Genomic DNA, 22,082 nt, shown 5'->3' on the forward strand with positions numbered 1-22,082 from the left:
ATTCGAAAGGCCTATTTATCTAATGAGAAACCTCAGAGACACTGATGCTTACTCTGAGTAATTCCCCTGAGGAAAACAACTCTTTACATATTCTGGGGAAGCACCAAGGATGTTTAAATATCGCATCCAAAATAGTTTCTCATGTAAAGAACAACTGAGGGATGGAGTCACCCACTCTATCAAAATATCAAGAGGGAGTCAGGCATCTAATCATTATATATATAGCATGCATGGCATTCCTTTGTATGAAACAAGAAAAGCATTGCTAAACCAATGACTTTTCAAAAAGCAAACTTTTAAATTTGCTATTACCATACAGGACCATTGGATAATTCAGATTGAAAGGAACCTTTGCAAGTTATCCAATCCAATTTGCTCAAAGAAATGCCAAAGAAGATATCAGACTTTGTCACTTGGGGGTTTATTCACCTGGGTTTTGAAAACCTCCACAAATCTCTATTTGTCATTAAGTGTCACTTAGTGACATTTTTCATTAATAACCAAACAATTATCATTTGGAGGACATACAAACTTGTTTTTAAATATGCAAATGTATAAAAGTTTTCCACTGTCAAAAGCAATGTCCACTTTCACAAAAGCTTTCCACGCTTTGTTTATTACATTATCAGTACCGTTCTCCATGATATATTCATAAACAATGAAGTACATAATCTAACAGATCACTTGAATCCTAAGTAGCAAGAAGTAGAGGAAAACAACTCTCAAATTTAGACATCAATACTATCAGAACATTTAAAATTCAAAATTCTCTACCTGAACATGATGGACTTGTAGCATGGAAAAGAGTTTGTTGAAGCATGCACTCAGCATAGGTATAGAAGACAGCTGCACAATCAGCTGGGCATTTTGGTTAGCAGCGTGTAATCCTCTCAGCAATGAATCATCTGTGCCACTGGGAGACTGCGTCACTAGAAAGTAAAACAGGGTACCATCCCACCATGAGTTACTCTGAAAAGTTGCCAGAAGTAATTTCATAACTATTCCCTTACATTTTATACTTAAGTGAAAGACACTTTTTCATAATTTAGAACATCTTCAACATAGTGTTCAGTTGAATTGGACTACTAAATACCACAGCAGTGTCATACTTGAATATCAGACATTTTCATCTTTCTAAAAACTGTTTGGAGCTGAGTCCACACAAATACATTTTCACAGCTATTACAGCAGTGCCCTGGTAACACAATGCTAAGACAAACAATTGGAACATCTCTTTCATGCATTACAGTGCAACTGTTGCAGACAATAATGAACTTCCAGAGAATAAACTCTGAAGATATCACTAAACCTACTCCATCACTACGCACTCAACCAATGGCCCAGAGGGCTACAAAGAAACACATTTTAATAAGATGGGCAGCACAATTCACTGAAAAAAGGTTCAAAATTAAAACACTCAGTGTTTTGGTAACATAAAGCTCACTGAGCAGATGAGTTTGTATTCAAGTATTTTCACTTTCATCACTTAATAGGTGCAACTGTCAAATGCAAAGAGCTTCTAAACACCAAGAATGAAGCTTCACAAAGGAAGCTTCATGTTCACTTGCATCTAGACCTAAAACTGAAAATTTTCCCTTCTTTGTAGCATAATCCACATGCATAGTTGACTGTTTCACAAAATGTCTTAAATACAGGCACGTAAGTTATTCAAAAATCTGAATAAAGAACTATCTCTAAAGTACAGCCTAATAAGAAAACTCAAACAAAATGTAACTTTGTCTCAGCTACTGACTACAGAAAACATTACTACAAACTTCAAAGCATCGTGATCATTATGTGAAGAGAACAATTTGACAACATGTAGTTACATGTAGGAGATGTGTTGGTTAATGCTTGTAGAATGGAATCAGCCTCCAGTGTGGACATCATTTTCAGCATCAGCTCAGCCTGCTGCTCAAGTCCAACTTCGAGACGTGCATCTAAAGCTACAGAAGGCAACAAAAAAGGTAAAACTGTGCATAGCAAGGACATTCATAATTACAGAATCACAGAATATTCTGAATTGGAGGGGACCCACAAGGATCATCAAATCCAACTCCTAAGAGAATGGCCCATAGGGGCATTGGACCCACAGTCTTGGTGTCATCAGCACCATGCTCTGAACAACTGAGCTCATCTCACCTTTAATTTGTTCCTCTAACTTTCTATAACATTCTTACAGACCTGAAGTATATAGTTATTAAAATACTGTATTTCTCGGAAACACACCCTATTCCTTTCCACACTTACTTTACTATCACACATGACAATCTGCATATGTTCAACTCATTTCTTCCTAAGGCAACAGCTCTCAAACGAGAACCATAAAGTCGTTTTTTCCCAGTGTGGCAGAAGAAAAATCTATCACTCAGTTCAGTAGTACTCCTACAAATGAAACAAGTGTGCCACTTCACTCCTTTGGGGTAGAGCCAACTAGAAAAGAGCTTCCAAAATTTCCTGAGAAAACAGGAAAGATTTAAAACTGCCTATAAGTGCATTCCAAAATGTTAGAAAATAAGATTTTTCTGCCATGTTGGGCTTTTTTAAATCTAAGTTTCACATGATATTCTCTCAGTTACTACAGGAAAAAAATGTGGCATATATAAAACACAATTATTTCCTCTTAAAAGACATAGATATTGTTAAAATAATTTCTTGTCTAAGATGTCAAATACAGTATTACAGAAAAGAGACCACGAACAGAACTTTAATTGCTTACCTTGAGAGACTGATATGCTTACCTTGAGAGACTGATATGCTGACAGTTTGTGATCCATTTTTCTCTGTAGTTACAGGTGGTTTTGCAACTGGAATTCCAACACCACCAATGTAAGGATTGTAATTGTAGGTGCCATATTCAGCACCCCAGTAATCGTACCAGGTGCTGCTTATAGGCTTAAAAAACAAATAAAAAACAAAGGAAAAGTAATAAACAGCAAGTCTTTAGATTGACAAAAGTTTTTAATGACTAACAACAAACTTAGAAGATTAAAAAACATTGAACCAGAAGATTGGTTCCAATTTAGAAAACTGTTTCAATTCTTATTGCAGTATAAGCTACTGAATCCTTAGTGATTGTCAAAATCTAGCAGTGTAGTTACCTGCCTCAAAGATTCAAGAAGCCAATTTGAAAATGTTACCATCAGTTTTTCTTTCCACATTTGTACCATATTGTAAATTTGGAAGTAGAGTATTACACAGATATTTCAAGAAAGTATTTATCACGACAGAATACTATACTATACTATTGACTGTACTAATTGAGTACCTTGAAGCCTCAGTGAGGCTCAGGGACTATTTGTACTGGGCTCTGAAAAAGAAACAGCTGAGTAATCTCTACTTGTGTCATAATTTAAGACCCTAATAAAGCATATGGACACAAGGAAAAAAGTAATGTAACACTGTATAAAGGCAATTTGCATATGCTGGAGTTTTTAATGGTGAGATCCAATACCAAATGTCATTTTGGAACAGATATGGAAGGAAATATTAAGAAGGATGAAAAATGAAGAAGTGGGTTTATGGCATTTTTTTGGTAGACATCAAAGCAGGTAATGAGATGATACAAGTATCTTGGATGAAGCTGACTAAAGAGTACTGCCACATGACATGATAGGAGAATACAGAAGGCAGGAAACATCAGTAACACAGAAATTCGGCAGTAGGTGTAATTTTTGGTGGTAAACTGAGATTTAAAGAAAAAATCTTTACATGATAGGTACTGGGTAGAAGGACATATGAGGGAATACAGAAAAAAAAGGTCAGTGTTTTCTGAGCAAGTGGTGAGACAGATAATGGAGGTTCATTCAAACATGAGGTTTAAGTCAATAGTGAGAGGCAAGGCAAAACTCCAAATGTCACACTTCTAAAATGAGAAAAGAGACTCAGTACTTCATTATGAATAGTGTGTTTCTTTAAAGTCTAAAAATTTTTGGTTTGACAATATTGTAATTGTACAACACATGTATATTTAGCCTTCATTTCAAGTATAAAAGTACTTAGCAATTTTCTTGCTCCCCAGTGGAGTAAATTTTGAAGTGAGTTGCTTCTCTTCATAGTCTGAAGCCAATCTGAGCACAAACTACTGCTGGCTTCCTTTTTTAAATACAATATTAACAGCATCAATTCATCTTAAGATCAATCACAGAAATGGTGCTCTATTCTTAATAAAAAGAACAAGACAGGATCTTATTTTTCTATTCTGCTTTTGTTGTCTTCAACACATGCTAAAGTGTGACTAAACTCAGAACCTCTGGTTTACACAAGTATCTTCATGCAAAAGCAAAATATTTTGTGGTCAACTGAGAAGGTGAATATTTACGTTCTTTCCTGTCATTCCACATTAAACATCACAAAAAAACTAGCAGCAGGTCTAAGATATCAAATTCTACTACTGAAGAAGTGTAAGAGAGTAAGGATTTTTCTATCTCACATGTAAAGGTTATCCTGAAAATTCAGGTGTGACATACCTTGAAGACTTTGGCTGCAAGGGGATCTTTTTCCAAATCAATATCCAAAGGATCAATATCAACTTCCATCAGGTCTTGCAGTAATTCAAGATCAATGTCCTTATCTTTTTCCAACGATGACAAGGGTGGAGCACCTTGAATCATTAAAGGAGTATTAACATCATCAAGTAAAAATTACAGAACAAGGATGTATAATGTACTTAACAGATAATTTTAAACTTTTAATATTAAAAACTTTGTGGAAAAGTTAAAATATGCAATCAAGTTGCCTTTTTAAAAATAATAGCAAAAATAACCATTTTTTACTTGTCAGATGTAAATCTAACTTAATTAATAACTCAATCTGCCTATATTATCCAAAATATTTATGCTATCACCAAAAAGTATTTTACTGATACCTTGATAGATGAGTAGAATTTTTTTTTTTACTCTTTTCAATAAATACACATATACAGAATAATGGAATAATTTACCTGTGATGTCATGTGTCAAAGGCTCATCTATGGTTTCCACTAACTGAACGGTGGACTGCTGGAGAGAGTCATCAGAATCTCCAGCTGAAGCTCCAGCATCTTCTCCCAAAGGACTTTCTTCCATAGCTTCAGCTGCTATAGGTGCCAACAACTCTCCTAGGTATTAAATTAAGCAGACAACTTCATTTCAAACTTCATTCCCATTACAAATTAACATCCCAATGTCTACACCAAGTGTCATTTTTTCATCCTACCTTAAATCCTCTGGGGGCTATTTCTTCAAGGGAAAGCGTTTTGAATAATTTTCAAATAATCAGGGTCACATAAAAATGAACTTTTCAATGAACAAGTCACTCTAATTGCAATTTAAAATCACATTTTTACACACTAACCTAAATGTCATCATTTTTGGGTTTTTTTTACAATTTAGACTGTGTCACCAGCTTAACAGTGATAAATTCCCCCCAAAACACTTAAGAAAGATTCAAGTGCAAGATACCTTCTAAAGAATATGATCTTAAAACAAACCTGCTAGAATATCCTGTAGCATACAAGTCAGAGAATACTGAGCCCATGCTCCTCCCCAAGAGATGTCTCCTCTGTTAAAGTCAGTTCCAACAAGAAGCAGCAATAATCTTTCTAACTGAGTCTCATTTACAATCTCACATAAATGAATTGTTGGTCTTGTAGCATTTGCAATTCTAGCAAGAACCTATCAAAAAAAAGGAAGATAAATATATGCCTATCCATAAGTATATAATAACCTTATTTTCTATGATTATTAGATTTTGCTTACAAGTAAATCAGGTATTTTTATCAGCTCATACTTCACAATTTATGAGTGTAATTACATTAATCTATGTTTTTTCATTTTTCCATGCAATTTTGAAGCCACCATATTACAAGTCACACAAAAAGTGACAGATCAGAAAAACTACTTCACCAGAAATGATTAGCAATTTTAGTGCTGCAGCTAATTTTTACCATCAAACAAGCAAAAAAGTAGTAATAGAAAACTAATTTCATGTGGTTGCTACTGCAGCTACATAGTGATGTTCCATATTCTGTTTACCTTACAAACAAACAGAAGTAAATCTGCATGACAAGTAAAGTCCATTGACAAGAGAAAGAGTGCCAGCTTTTGCACCACAGAAATGCAACGTTCGTGTGCCAGTGTAAAGGGAAGTGGTTCAATTTCTGGAGTTTCCTTTGCTGTTGATACTTCTGTATCTAAAGAAGAACGGGGCCATTCTGCAGTTCGACGCAAGCGTATTAAGTCCTTGAAGTGCTGCAGAAATTAAATTTGAAACAACAGTTACAGTTTTAAACTGACCTCTAAATCCTTTCCCAATCAGTGTGGCAGCAATAACAGAGACTGTGGAACTTCTTAAAAAATAGTAGGAATTCTAAAAATATATGAGAATCTGGAATGGAATTAAGGCTTTATTGGCAGAAATTTTTTTGGCAGCATGTTATCTCAGACAACAAACGCATAATCAAATTCAGTTCTGCAGAAGTGCCAATTAACACACATTGAAAATACATATTTTCAAAGTTTCTTTCCTATTTCCACACCTGTACATAAAGCTACAGTTACCATAAATCAAACTGCATATAAAAATAGCCAGTATGGAAATTTACTTTTACAAGAACACTGACTTTTCAGTTCTTCACATTCAATAAATCGTCAGGAATTTCGAATTTTCTTAATACTGCCATGATACAAAATATGCATTAGCCATACCATAAACTGAACTTCATTTTTGATCATGGCTCTGAACTAAAACCTCTTTGACAGAGGGCCTACATGCAAGGGAGAAAAGAAAGTGCTTTTATTAATCCTGTCATCCACCAAGGGCATTCATTTAGCAGCTCAGCTCATTGTACCAGCTACACTAACAGTCATCAGATTACAGAAATGCTTCTTATAATCTCACTTAAGCCATAGCTACTGAAGTAGGCCAAAGAAATAACTATTTAGTAAGACAAAGGTTTCACTTTCTCCTAAATGCAGTACATGTCTCACATCACTCACAGCTTGTCATAACTAAAAGTGATTAGTAGGCAAAATAGCAAAACACACACAAAATGCAACTATCAAGGGTACAGTAACACCTTAACTACAAGAAACTACAAGAGGAAAGATCTTTAGTTCAACATGGATTTTTTATGCAACATGGCTACTATAAAGAGAAACTTAAAACAGCTGGACAGCACGGCCAGTAACTCATTTAAAGATGCCTCAAGGGGCCACCAGTGGAGCAGCCCCCTTGGTATAACCTGCTGGAATAAAGCAGAAGATAGTGCAGGAAAGAACAGCTCATGACAAGCACAGTTAGTGAAAACTTAGGGCTTTATTTTTATCTTAGTCGGTTTTTTTTCATAATTACTAGAAATTTTAACATTTCCATTCAGATTGCCTGTAAGGTCCAACATCATGTAATCACCTTCCCTAGATCTATTTTCAGGCATCCTAACAGACATAAATACTTCTTGAAGTAGGGAGTAAATATTTCAAGAGACACCTAAGTCTGGTAACTGGAAAGATTTACACATTTTTTGTGTTCCCTGCAAAGTCCACTTTGTCATTGTCTGAAATCCCTAAATTTCAGCATCTCCTCTCATAGCTGAAACAATTCTTTAACTACATCAACAACTCTCAATATCTCGGGTTTATTGCAAGATGCCACAAATGAAGTGGTGGGTACCTTCAGGAAGCTAAAGAGCTTATGACAAACTTCAAAAATAATTCTCAAAAGTCATATTTACTAGTTCGGAAAGACAGACATTGGCATGATTATTTTCTGATTACTGAACCAGGAAAGCATCTAGAAGAGCCTCATGCATAAAAGCTAGCCATATAAAGTACTACTTTATCTCTCTATTGCTGTATGTTATCCAAAGTTTAATGACATGACTGGTATCCCCAAAGCTACAAGTTTATTAGTAATTTTGGCCATGACTACCTAAAAGAATCCCGTAAAGCAATAAACTATTTTTCACAGAGCAATAAATTTCCAGATGGCTGCTTTTTTTCAATATTAGAATATACTTGATAGCAGCCATGATGAAACAAGTTTTTGTAACAAGGTCAAAGTAAGACAAATGCAATTTGTCTTTGCAGGAACAGGTCTTTTCACATAAAGGACAAGAAGTCAGTTACATTTTCAGAGCATCATACCTTTGAAGTAGCCTGCTTTAGTTTTGCCTGTTCTACTAAAAGTTTGTATGATGATCCTTTGTTGCTTTGTATTTTCTCTTTTTCCATCTGTTCCACCAAAGCCTTCTGTTTTGCTTTTAATAAGTTAAGTTGCTAAAAGAAAATGTTAATAGGAATAAATGAAAATTTAAGCAATAAGATGTTAAAAGGATCAGTATGTTCACATGATAGCAATCTTCAGTTCAAACTGTAACTTGAGCTTTTAAAATACTTTTAAATCACAGCTTAGGTGCTTGCACTCATGTGTACTCAGATTTATGTAGAAAGTACATTAAATTTGTTGTCCAATAGAGTACAACAGTACACTCCAACATTTGTTTGTCCAGCAGATCCCTTGCCCCATGGTTTTAGATGGATGTCAAAGAAGTTAGGCAGCCTTTAGCTACAGAATCAGACCTATGCAAAAGCAAGGCTGAATGAGTCCCAATGCCAAAGCTGTTGTTTCAAGAAATCAGATATCCTATAAATGAGACACACTTCTGTGAAAATAGCCACTACCATGCAGGAAGTCACCTGTTTATGATGCACGAGCTGCTTTCTGATCTTTCGGGAATACAGTCTATCCAGGCTACTGTTGCCTTTAGTAGACCTGCTCAGACTTTGAGTGTGAAGGCTATTATTTATAAAACTCCACTGGTTTCCTAATGGAAATAAAATTTAAAAAATTAATCCATCTTATTAAACCTCATTTAACTCTAGAGTAAAGCCTTTATGTTTCAATGGTTAGCATCTCCATATACTAAGTACTAAAGAAACAAGCTAAATCGAACTCTTGGTGTTATTCAACTATCCCCACTCATAGCAGTATTTCTGTGTGATATTAAAATGCAGTGGTACCATCATTTTTTCATTGTTCTTAGAACACATAGGCAGGCGAGCAACTCTATCCTATGTAAAAACAGATAAACATCTTCATAACATAAAAGGTTTATTTTAATTTTTAGAAAAGACATTAAAAGAAAACCATAGCTAATAAAAATAATAACAATGATAATACTGATAATTATAATAACAACAATATATGGTACACATTGTTGTTATTACTACTACTACTATTATGAGATAAATGAAAACCAAACAAAAACCACATTTAAAAATAGCAGATACAAATACCAAAACATTTATGAAGTCATAGTGCTGGCCCTTTATCACGATACAAAGTGTCTCAACATGGTGCACGTTCAATTGTAAAGCCCCAGTCACAGGGTAATATACAGACATTTCACAAACTAAAATCAATCCTGCGTTTTTCACTTGAAAAAATGAAAGAGATTATATTTATAAGGAGATTTGGATGTAAATAAGCAGACAAGAAGAAAAATAACAAGATCAAAACATGCATTTTTAAAATCTCTTTTTTCAAGTGAATAGAAAATGCATTTTAGGTATTTGAACAGCTCCCAGAGCAACACCCATAGAATCAAGTTTTGATAACAGATGTAATGTACCTGTCAAAAAGCGTTCCCTCTCTTTTCCATTCAGAGGTTTCTTGGCTGTGGCTGCTTCATCTTCAACAGTAGCTACATAATCCAGTAGTCTGGACACCAGCATTACAACCCAACTGATCATGGGAATATCTAAAACTCCTTCAAAATAAACAAATTTCAGTGCTTTAATAAATTTCTGAAGACACAAATGTCACATATTTCACTAAGCCACAAAGACTCTACTCCACTCTTTTTGTTTTTTAAAAGGAGAGTTAGAGTCTGAGCACTTATAAATGAGGAAAGAAATCAGTATAAAACTTAGGTGCAAACGAAAATGTCATCGTTCCCTTAGTCTGATTAAGTCAGATGTCAAAAGCTTCACCTCAACTGTTCAAGCTAAAAATTAAGCAGCATTTTTCTTTAAAAAGAGTCAAAAATTTAATGTCTAAATTTCCTAAATACCAAATGCATAGTGACAGCTGTTTGCATTAAAGAATTTGAAGTAGATATCTCAAATTCTACAGCATGCAACTCCTCCATCAAGCAAGTCTCCAATAAGATTGTTATAACCATGCATACTGATACCTCCATCTTTACTTCTCCATGAATGTATTTCATGTAGCACCTGAGTAAGTTGCAGGAAAGCCAAAAGTGACTTCAGACTAGATGAGCCACACTGGTGGTACTAACAACTGGCTAATGCCTATTTCAGTCTCACACTTTAAATGCCATACTTTTGTACAGGCAGAAATGAAAAAAACTTATCTTGCGCATCATGCAAGAAAATCTTTGTGCACATGGAAATCCTAATGAACAGTTCCAAAGTGAACTTGTGACTATTCAAAAAAACCAGAAACCTACAAATAATGACCACTTAATTACAGTCATTATGCAAATGGCATAATTCTACAATATCAATACAGCAAAGACCTCAGCACTAAAGGTTACACCCACATTTTCATATCAGTGCGCTGTGCTGAGCCACATTTAACTACACTGTGCTTTTCATGCACTGACCTCAAAAAAGCTGTAATTAATTCAAACTATTCTTAAACGCAGATCAAACAAGCAAACTAAGGCACGGAAATGATCCATTCAAAATCACATGTAGCTGCTGGCATCCAAGCACTAGGATGCAGCCCGACTTGTTAACTGCAGTTTCCTGAGCACACTCTGACAGAAAGCAGCCCATGCCATGGAGGCAGAGGAAGGACCCCAACAAGTCCATAACAGGACCTGGACTGGAACCACAGACTAAATTGCGAGAACAGATATGAGGCACATTGCTGACTGCTACACACCATTTTGGTGGGCAAAATAAAAAGAAAGGATCCTGCTGTACAGTGAAGAACATACCTTTTCATACTTCTGTTGAAGCAAGACCATTTATTTCCTTTTATCTCAGCAAAAAAAAAAAAATCTCAGCTTCTATCCCTCCCTCCCTCCAAATGTCTTTTTCCAAATGTCTTTTGCTTATTCCTTTTTTTGTCTTCTGGTCTCAACGTTTACAACTTCTCTCCACCCCTAACACTCACCTCTTGCTCTGATTTTCCTTTGCTTTTTCACTTTTTCCCCTGTAAGTATTCACCCCTTTGACCCTAATTTATGTGTGACAGTTCTCAAACAGGAATTTCTTCTGCCATACCTGATGCTTCCACCACACATAATATTGCCCTAGTACTCACCTGTACTGTCCAGGAGGAAGGAAGCTGGAAGACCAGCAAATAAAGCTCTGAAGTATCAGTTACTTCTGCTTCCTAAAGTCCTCCATGAGGACAACTAGTAAGGCAAGAGCTATGAAAGGAATTGGAAGCTGTGGGGAGAGTGCAAACAGAGGTAGAGGAGATGTAAGCTTGGGTTTGCCTCAAACTAGTTAGAGACTATAGTAGGATATGGCCCCAATAGAGAAAGCACATGGTAGATCAGTGGGAAGCACTAGGACAGCTTCTGACACCAGCTGTAGGTCCGTTAACATCAGGACACAAGGGAAAACTAAGGACAGCCTCAGCTGGCACTTCACCCTAGACCTCACAAGGCAAAGAATTTTAAACAACTTATCTTCCATAATGCTTTGCTACCTGTACATAATAAATGAAGTAGCCTAGGATGCGATGCTTTCAAAAATAAGAATTTGCGTCAACCTTGGGGTAGTTAAGAGAACACTCAAAGAAAATCAAGTTCGCAGGATATAATTTCAGTAAATTTTTAGGATAAAAAAAAATGTAAATTCCTCGTAATTACAAAAAGCCCCACAAGAACAAATTGTGTAGTCTGCAGAAACCATGCAGATACACTAAACAAACTTATTTCTGTATTTGTTTCACCTCAAAAACTTGAAACATAGAAAGGAGCTCATGAGCAAAAAGGTGCATTTCTGTCGAAACCAAATCAAATTCCAAAGTCATTCACTAGAGCTGTCTATACGATGAATGTTCCCCCCACTCTGTCAAACCTTCCTAGCTGAATTATAAATAATCAAATAGATTTTGCTCAGTTTTAATGGGGTGGGGGAAGGAATCTCTTTTAGTACCTAAAGAACAAGAAGATTAATCACATTTTAAAAGACAACTGTGTTTCAGAAATATAGTAAACAAGCAATTTCTTCTTTTAATGCACCAAAAATTGTGAGTTAGTCTCTCAATTTTCTACTTTATAATGAATATAAAAATAATCTCCCAAATTAGAAGGCTACCTTCAGTTCTTCTGTGCACAGGTAAATGAGGTTGCAGTGGTGACAGCAGGTTATCCAGGAGATTAAGTAAACTTTCTAAAACACCACTGTTGCTAAGCGATCTTTGGCCAATGCAAGAAAGCAACATGAAGACCCTAAAAATAAAATTTACATATTTAAGACTTTATTTCTTTTTCAGAATCAGCAATATCCTGCAACACCCCTTATATAACACTATTGTCCTAGGCTTTCATCTGAGACACAGACAGGTTGCTACAGAAAGCAGTACTGTGGCCCAGCAAGCAGACTGGATTTCACATTCTTATCATTGTTAAGGTTAATGCAGCATTTTAGGGTGAACATCTCTTTCACCCTCAAGAGGTCAGCAGAGTCTTCCACATCTGAAACAAGATCTCATCCATTTTATTTCCTATTACATATTACTGATAGCAGGGAGAGAGAATGAAATCTATGGACTCATTCTTGAATTAATTAATTTTTAAAAGATATGAAAATATATCTATATATAGATGTTGCTGTTCAAAGAAGGCAGAAAGACTCTAAGCAGCAAATATGTTTGATTAAAATAAAATGTTAACATTTAGAATATTCAAGACCTCAACCAATCAACCAATAATCTGAAATAATCAATACATTTAACATACAGTGCTCAACTCTATATGTTCTTGCTCTTATCTCAGTGCAGTCTTTTGCAGTGAATGCTAATAATGTACCTTCCAGTCTCAATCCTACTTTCAAACACTGGAGAACAGCAGCTCTATGATGAGGGTACATTTAAGCCTGATGAAAGAGAAGGCCATTTTTGACACTGGACAGCAATCCTGCTACGTATGTGAAGATCTCCAAATAAGAAAAAAGCACAAATTTTTGTGGTGTAAGAACCAAATAGGTGCAATAAATAACTGCAATTGGACATTTATCATCTGCAGTACTTTTTTGGGTCTTAAATCAGTGAAAACCATGGATAAGGACCCTTCAGTCCCATTTTGTCAATTCCAAGGCTAAGTTATGAACAATGAAATTACTTCACTGATCCACAAGTAATGTATCAATATAGATTTATACCTTACCTGTCTTGTGGAAATATGAGAAGTTGTTCTGAATTGTATAATTCCTGCAGTACATTTGAGAGAAACTGGCCCCACCACCTTTCACCTCCACAGAGCTGAACCAGCAGGAGGCCAGTATGCAATCGTATCTTGGGGGTTCCACTGATGCACAGGTGTTTAAATAACTCTTCACAGGCTTGAGCATGAAAAGTACTCTGCAGAACCACAGGAACCGAGTGCCCTTTTAAGAAAAGAGAACACCTCTGTTTAAAGAGACAATGACTTGAAAACATATGAAGAAGTTTGCAGTAAGTTTTTGAAACTACTACAATTAGACTACTTGTCACAGGAGTAAAGGAGGTGGGAGCATACGGGGAGATGGTGATTTGTAGGTAACTCAAAGACCAGGCCATTTGGTCAAAACCAAATCAATACTATGTCAGTGCAAATACCCCACAGAATCTACATGAAACAGAAACCAAACCAATGTTTTAGAACAAACTGGCACAGAAAATCACACAACAACCTATCAACAGAATAATGTGGGTTGTTTTGTTTTGTTTTTAAACACCACCAACTCCTACACAGATTTTTCAAATTCAATTCGCCAAGACTTCTTTCAATGGCAAGCTTAGGAAATAAAAATCTTTACTGGATATCAAAAGATCATGAACTAACTAGAAATACTGTTTTTATGAGTTCACTACCACCACCACTCTCGAGGCAACTTCTGCTTCCTCGGCTGCTTCTAACTGCCTAATCCATCCCAGCATTGCACAGGCCTCAATGTTCACAGATCCTTTCACAAGGTGATTCTGCCTGTGAAAACCAGTCATTAGTCATGAGTATTCTGCCTGGACAGTTTTTTGTTACTTCAGCAAACTGGATCATCCCAAGAAAGATCAGATGACTATCTGAAAAAGGAATATGCACCCAGGACTACACAAAAGTGAGAAGGACCTTGACACTTTCTCCTATCCATTCAGGAAGTGGTTAGGCCAGCTTGGTGCCACTGGTAAAACTTTACAATATATGCTATCAGCTACTCAAATCACAGTAGATGCAGCTTGGAGCAGCCTGGTCTACTGAAAGATGTCATTCTCCATGGCAGGGTGATGGAACTAGATGATCTTTAAGATCCCTTCAAACTCAAACACCATTCTACATTTCTAGGATTCTACATCTAAACATAGTTTAAAGACTTTATAGTAGAAAAGTGCAGCTCAAGAAATAGAAATACTTGGAAATTGTTTCTACTAACATGACAAAAAAATCAAAACCTCAAAAAATACTGACCATTGGATGAATGAAGCAAACTGAGCAAAGTATCCAGTAAGTATCTAATGATGGTGCGTAACTGTTCTGTGGATGACATCTGAATCAATTCTTTTGGATCAGATTGTTCCTTCAGTGTTTTCCTGCTTGCACCTAAAGCTACTTTGAGTCTCTGAACAGCATGGTGAGCCAAGTTGAGCTGAAGCTGCAGCTGAATGCAGTCCTGGTAAGCAGAAAATACTCTGCTGTCTTCTTCTACTGCCTTGTCTGGCTTTCTCAAAAAGTACTGGGCATTGTTAGCACTATTGAGTGGTGGCAGGTCAATACTCTGCAGAAGGATTTCTAACCGATGGCAGGCCAAATTGTACCTAAAGGGAAATATTCAAAAACCACAACTCAATACACATTAGCAAACAGCAATACATTTGACAATCACCCTGCCAGAAGCCAACTTCTGGTTAGTTGTGAATGCACTGCTAAAACAGATTAAAAACAAAAAATAGTGTAGTCTTTATTATTGCTATAAAGATATTCACAACAACTCTACAATGGCAGAGTATTTTTTGGTCTGAAGAATATAATGGGAAAAATAATTTGTAACATTATGATATCCCAGTGGTTTACATTAAAATAATTAGCAAATACACTTTTTTTTTTCTGCTAACCTGCACTGTATGTCTTCTTGCAATGCAACCATCATTGCCAAATGTTGATCAATTTCTGGCTGATTTGCTGATTCACCTTCTCCTCTGAGGGGATCATGCATCAGTTTCAGCTCATTTTCATAGGGTAGGATATAGGTATGGCCATAATAAAATCCTAATGGGATTTTTGCTCTGGCATTTGTGCTACCATATCGACCAATAACAGTGATCTGAAAGAAAATGCAACTATATTGTAACACAATTGTATCAAAACAGGAAAAATAAACACCAAGTCAAAAATACATTAAAAAATTATAGCCAAAAGGAGTTTGGTCTGAAGACAGCTTAAGTTCATGTACTAGCAAACATCAAGAAGTTAAAAGATCCTTTTACCTTCATAAACCTGCAAACTGGGGGTGGCAACAAGTCATGTAAAATAAGTGAATGTGTGCTAATGTCAGTAGCCACTACTAGTCGCCTTCCATCCACTTCTTCTCCTAAAGTCCAGATGTCAATGGACAAAGAAGCCAAATCTCCGCAAGTGGGAATCAATACATCTGTCAGTAATATAGGTCTTCCAAAATCCAGGGTCACAAATCTTCTTGCTCCTAGGTTAGAAAAACACAGGATTGCCTGAAAGACCAGTGTGCGCTAACCAGCAAGACATGTTACTTCTCAAACAATAAAGCCATTGTTTATGTATTGTTTAAAAGGTATATAAAGGTTTATGCATTGTTTAAAAGGTATATTTGTATACTTGAGGTTAATAACAGCTGCATAATCCCAGAAACTCTCACTACAGCTTGAACACTTTGAGATGAAAATTTTGGCGTCAACTTAAATGAAGCTGTTTTGCTTTTCTTGCATTATTTTTGAACAGATGCTCTGTTCAGAAATCCAACATATTCCCCTAGACTCCAGGATTTTTCAAATATCATCAAGTGCTCGGTCTTAAATTCACAGGTATTACAGAATACAAACCGAGAAATATCTTTACTCAGGAAAGCTAAGAGAGACTGTAGCTAAGCAACTTATTTGAAGTCCCAGAAACAGTCCATTGCTTACTAGAATATGTGTTAAAACTACTGTTAGGAATTGTGGTTTTTACCTGAGTGCATTCGCTCTATAATAATTGACTGATGAGGTGGAGGTTGAAGAAAATGTGAAGCATGAGAAATTGCAAGAGCAAGGCCAGATCCAAGTGGAGTCTGAGGAGTGGAAAAACATCAATAAAATTAAGTGATTACAATCTATGCATTTATTGTGAGCTGTTAAAGATGTATCATTTTGACAACAGTTCACTACACTTAGATTTGAGCATGAACCATAAAAATATATTAACTGCTAAGTTCAAAGGATGAATAACTCCATACACAGTTAAGCTAGCTCAAATAAAGAGAAACCTTACGAGGTAATGTAACAATACTATCTTGCTTTCCTAAGTTCTTTGTTCATGGTATAAGTTTAGCGATACAGTTTTCACATCCCACCCAAATAAATATATATTTACTAGCACTCAAGTACAAATTAAGATCCTGGTAATGCTTACAGCATCTTGTTTCTCTAAGAAAAAGAAAATAATTACCGTTCTAGACTTGCTTGTATTTTTGTTATGTGCTGCAAGGTTAACTGTTGGGGGATCAATGACTGAACCAGGAAAAAGCTGAGCAAGCTCTGCATTAATGACAGCAGAAACCGCTTCATTAGGTGGAGTCAAAGGTGGAGTCATGAAGAGAGGAGTTGTTTTTGGTGTGGGTGGAATGACATCTGAAGGATGAATGAAGAACCCTGGAGCTGCTACTGTATTAGAAGGCACAGAGTTGTGAACAGGACCAACTGCTGATGCTGCTGCTGCCGCTGCTGCCGTTGTCTGATGCAGTTTTGCTTCCAGCTTAGCTTTCTGTGGAGAAGATGAAAGCAATGTATGTAGCAGATAATACTACTCGTGAACAGGGGAGTAGTATTGAGCCACAAGTTCAACTTTGATTATACAACTGGATTCCATAAACCTAAGCTACCGTCAATACAGCCAAGTTGGATGACCAACTATAAGCTGAAAAATTAAACTACTAAACTATTCAACTATTTAATTTGATGCACAAGCTGAGAAACATGAGTAATTATATGGAATAATCAAAAAAAAATAAAAACCCTACACTGAACAGCAAAGTAGAGTCAACACAGCCAAGCACTGGCCAAGTAACAATGGCTTTATGACTGGCACTTCCCTGTGTCAGCAACCATGCTTTTCATTTCGGTATGCTTTTTCAATTTCAGACTGATATACTTACTTATGAAGACTTAGGTTTTATTACAAACTCCCAACCCACCCTTTAAAATGCACAAAAAACCTAAATCTGAAAGACCAAAGCAGCACGGGAGATGCTACCAGCACTTTGCTTAAGAAGAGCGAAGCAGAATGCTGAGCAGTTCCTTCCTGAAATACACTACGGAGAAAAAAAAAAAAGGCAACTAGCTCTGCAACTACTTTCTCAGCTTTCGAAGTTTAGATACAGCACTAAAAAGAGCCAAATGGCCTCCAACCTGTTGCTGAAGCTTCAAAAGCTGCTGCTGTTTCTCTTGCAGCACCTGGAGCTGTTGCTCGGCTGAGGCCATTGCATGAGAGAGAGACTGCAAAGCTACCTGGGCTGCTGAACTCAGTGCTGTCGAGGCTTCCCCAACTGTTCCAGAAGAGAGGCCACCAACTGCTGGGGTAACCCCAAAGGTACTCACTGGCATGAAACAAACAAACAAAATAAAACGCCTATGTAGAAATTATAAAACACACCTTTAATTCCTTATTAATTGTTCAGAGTGATGCAAAAACAAGAGAAATATCTTTTTAATCCAGTTCTTGCTACAGGTAACATCATCTTGAGTTACAAAGTATATGGTTTATAGACTATACACTTGGTCATACTCGTAACACTGGGATTACAGAAAAGCCACATATTGCTCTGGAATTCTGTCACCACAAAAGCTTCTAAGGTAAAGATGCAAGCTTGTACATTATACTCTCCAATAGAAACAAATGGATTTAAGTTAATATTTTTAAAATTCACTTTGTTTGCTAAGATCCAAAAAGTTTAACTTCACATATAGAAATTATTTAAGAAAAAACAAATCACAGGCAAAACATTTCAACATTTGCAAAACTACAAGCAATCAGTTAGTCAAACTGTGTCATTATGTTCAATTAAAAATGTACTACGGAACTATGCTAAGTAGAAAAAATGAAAAATTGTATATACCAGTAAACGTACTTGCATCGTCCCTTTCTATTCTAGTTCCATCACTTGTTGAAACACAGGTGAAGTGCAGAGGTTCAACTTCCAGAAGTCCAGTAAGGGAAGTAAAACTACCCTCAGCAGCTGCACAGCTACTTATTTTCCCATTTCCTGAAAAAGAAACACGTATCTGCACAGTCAGCCAATGTTTTCTTCACAGAAACATTTCAATTCATGAAGTGTCAAAAGGGACAACTAAATATAATGCACATATTTTATTAGTTCATATTGTAGAAGAAATATCTTAACATTATCACATCCTCAATATAAATAGGGATTTGCTGTCAAATCTGAAGAGAGCATATTAATAAGTCAAATTGTCAACCGTGACAGAAGTGTAGTATAACCTTCTTAATTCCAGGAAAAAAAATAATATATGGATGCTCTATTCTTGCTACAGTGAAAGCAAATTAGCTTGCAAAAATATATTGATGTTACCTGAAAGGAAGAGGAATAAACTGTCAGACCAACTACGATCATACACAAATTTTGTATAAAACCCAGACTATTAATCAATATCCAAACAAATTCAGAGTTGTATGGAGGAAGGGACAGGAAGGAGAAAGATAATAGCATACAAGAGAAGGAAAGGATTCACTATGACTGATGAACACACTTGCTATGAAAAGAATTTCCTGACAGGTAAAAATTATCCAGTTCTTTAGGACATTGCAGGGCCTACAGATTCACTTATGAATTAACCTGAGAAGATAGACACAAATATGCTTTTAAGGTATTTTACATCCTCTCAAACAGAAAAAATACCTCATTAAACCATTATGTTTAAGTAGAAGAATGCCATATGGCAGCTTCCCAACTTCAGAAAAATCCATTTAGGTTCCTCTGCCTATGTGGGTGTTGCTAGCCTAAATGAATGATAACACAGCTCATAGAAGTTACTTGAAAGAGGTGCCAGATGATTCCTAGATGACTGACCCAGTGAATGAGAGCAGGCTTTCTGTCTAATCTCTACCCTGAGATATTCCACAGGATAAGAAAATAACAGATTCCAGAAAGAGGCTTTCTCTGGTTGTCCTAAGGCCACAGGAAATGAGGAAATGTAAAAGATACCATGAGCAAGAGAATACCTTGGACCTCAGTTTGGCTGGGAAGTATAAAACCACATCATCAGGAAAACACTATAATAGAGATTTACCAATTCTACCACAATTAATCACTGCTAAACATACATACCTGACAGAACATCAGACAAATCAATTTCATCTGACTGTACTCCAATACTGCTGTTGTACACATTTTTACAGGAAGAACCACATATTTCCAAATCAAACAGAACGGGATCAAAAGGTGAACTGTATAATCCATATCTGCAAATAAGACAAACAGCACCATTCACACAATAAGAACTCATACAAAATTATTTACAGTAAAACACCAAGTATTTTACCATCTGGATTTATTATATTCCAAACTATTCTGTTCATTCATTTGACACATCTTAGAAATTATCACTTGCTTATAGTTCATTAAAATTATTTATTTGATGGCATTTTCAAACAGCTTATAATGCTAAGTAGGTAACTCTTCATTACTACAGGGTTTTGAAGATGTAACACTGTCCTGGAAACATGACACACAATCCCACTAGACGTGAAAATAGAACTACAAGCCTTATACAATGAGCCACGGCAAGACACACACCTGCACATGGTAAATGAGACATTAGTCTGAAGTCAATAAAAAGACAACACTGTTTCAAAACAGCAGAAGAAATTCCACCTCAGCTTGTTCTTCCAGCTGAAGTAAGAATTAAAAAAGGAAATGCTGCTAGGCATACCAATCAACGCTTGTGATAAATACTTCAACAGAAGAAAACTCATAGCATTTACTATGGCAGTACTGGAGGACAAAAATAGCACCATCACTCAAAGTAGTCCCAAATCAATTAGGGTTTTATAAGCTAAGAAAAAGGAAACTCCAAAGTAGTATCAAAACCAGTGGGGTTTTCTGTTCATTTGTGGTTTTGGTTTTGTTTGGAAGTGGGTTTTTTTGTTTTGGGGGGTTTTTTCAGTGTTTACCAATACCTATTACCAGCAACTGAAAAGAGGAAAAAAATGGAAACCAGGCTAAATTACTAAGCCAGAGCAGAAAGAAAGAATACATCTGTATAGACACAAAAGTGAGAAACATAACACTCTGGACTTTGGCAAGAGACAGAAGAAATCTGAAATATTTTCACATACACTAGCAAGGGCAATAAGTTCTTCCACCCCCTTTTCCCTCTGCCTCCAAGCAGTTTCTCTTTTCTTTACCAGCTGAGGTAAAAACCCCCAACATGCAGAGAAGGCTGGAATGTTTAAATGTCTTTTTTTATCAAGTAATTACAAAAGTGTAAATGTCTACATGAATACAACACCAGCAACAAGGTAAAAACAGATTCTAGACTTCTCTGATTGCCAAAATGATTCCACATTAGCGGGGGTCAGTGCTTGCGGCCACACAATACTATGACTGTAATTATCAGAAAATGATGAGTGATCTTACAAAGGGCAGATATCTGAAGATTACAGATCAACCCCATTTAACATTACATTTCCCAACCAAGTTACTTAGAAGGTAGCAAATTTAAAATAACTTTACACTCAGAACAACACAGGATAGACTTGGTTGCCCTTTACAAGCATGCATTAGACTGGACCAGTGCATCCTGAACATCTGACAAGACTGATGTGTTTGCTGCCTGACCTTTTTTTGCACACCAGCCAAGACAACATGCTCCTGTAAAGTGGCTACTAAAACACACAAAAATGCTCAGACAAAATTCAGTGCAGTACCTTTGAAGCCTGCTTTAGACATCAGATTTAAACATTCAATATATCAAGTCAGCTCAACACTAACACTGACTACTTACATGTTTTAAATAAAGAGTTTGATTTATTAAATAAGCAGGTGATAAAAGGTCAAAATTCTGCAAAAGCACTGTAGAGTAGAATCAGAATTTGAACATACTGCAGAGGGTTTAATTTATTCTGTCCAGCCCAGATTTTTTTCAACAAGCGTAGTGCCTTTTACCTGTTCTTCAGCAGTAATGATCAAGTTCACAGTTTTGAGCTTCATTAGCAACCCTTTTCACAAAAGGATATAGAAGGTACACCAACAAAAAGACCAAAGACTAAATCAAGAACACAATGTAAAAACTCAGCAATCATCTTATTCATCTATGCAGTAATGAACATAAGTTATGTGAAATGCTTCTTCTGTTTCATCCATCAGAGCCCTCAACTAGAATAATGTGTAAAATTTTGTGTATCACAATATAAGGAAACAAGGACCAAAGAAGCTGAGGGAAATGCTTTAAGAATGGCTACAGATCTGGAGAATACAACCAAGATATAAACACACTCCAGACATCCACAATTTGTTTAGAATGATAGAATCTGCTCTCCAGTGCCAATGTGGGGACGACACAAGCATTAAACAGAGCAGCAGTAGAGTTTTCAGATTAAATGAGAGCAGGGGACAGTTCAAGTGGGAATGATAACAATAATTAAACCAGGTAAAACATCACAATTTAGAATAATTTAA

The 22,082-nt window shown here is 36.2% G+C and overlaps 1 protein-coding gene across 9 annotated transcripts in view; it reads right to left on the bottom strand.

Moving 5' to 3' along the window:
• BIRC6 (baculoviral IAP repeat containing 6) overlaps window positions 1-22,082 on the bottom strand; it is a 173,479-nt gene that overhangs the window by 96,905 nt on the left and 54,492 nt on the right. For 5 of the 9 annotated variants that reach the window (XM_041404121.1, XM_041404123.1, XM_041404120.1 and 2 more), the window contains 20 exons: window positions 19,731-19,864; window positions 18,501-18,647; window positions 17,794-17,981; window positions 16,835-17,149; window positions 16,358-16,457; window positions 15,643-15,857; window positions 15,271-15,479; window positions 14,627-14,973; window positions 13,352-13,571; window positions 12,282-12,415; window positions 9,611-9,748; window positions 8,676-8,803; window positions 8,124-8,255; window positions 6,015-6,230; window positions 5,471-5,654; window positions 4,943-5,098; window positions 4,470-4,603; window positions 2,742-2,895; window positions 1,830-1,946; window positions 775-929 (listed from right to left, as the gene is read on the bottom strand). In XM_041404121.1, the coding sequence (XP_041260055.1) occupies window positions 775-929; window positions 1,830-1,946; window positions 2,742-2,895; window positions 4,470-4,603; window positions 4,943-5,098; window positions 5,471-5,654; window positions 6,015-6,230; window positions 8,124-8,255; window positions 8,676-8,803; window positions 9,611-9,748; window positions 12,282-12,415; window positions 13,352-13,571; window positions 14,627-14,973; window positions 15,271-15,479; window positions 15,643-15,857; window positions 16,358-16,457; window positions 16,835-17,149; window positions 17,794-17,981; window positions 18,501-18,647; window positions 19,731-19,864 (3,523 nt within the window). The remainder of the gene's footprint in view (window positions 1-774; window positions 930-1,829; window positions 1,947-2,741; window positions 2,896-4,469; window positions 4,604-4,942; window positions 5,099-5,470; window positions 5,655-6,014; window positions 6,231-8,123; window positions 8,256-8,675; window positions 8,804-9,610; window positions 9,749-12,281; window positions 12,416-13,351; window positions 13,572-14,626; window positions 14,974-15,270; window positions 15,480-15,642; window positions 15,858-16,357; window positions 16,458-16,834; window positions 17,150-17,793; window positions 17,982-18,500; window positions 18,648-19,730; window positions 19,865-22,082) is intronic. The other 4 variants (XM_041404125.1, XM_041404122.1, XM_041404124.1 and 1 more) reach the window with 4 other exon arrangements.

This window comes from Onychostruthus taczanowskii, unplaced genomic scaffold (assembly GCF_017590055.1).
Source record: "Onychostruthus taczanowskii isolate IOZ18803 unplaced genomic scaffold, ASM1759005v1 scaffold21, whole genome shotgun sequence".
Taxonomy (NCBI): domain Eukaryota; kingdom Metazoa; phylum Chordata; class Aves; order Passeriformes; family Passeridae; genus Onychostruthus; species Onychostruthus taczanowskii.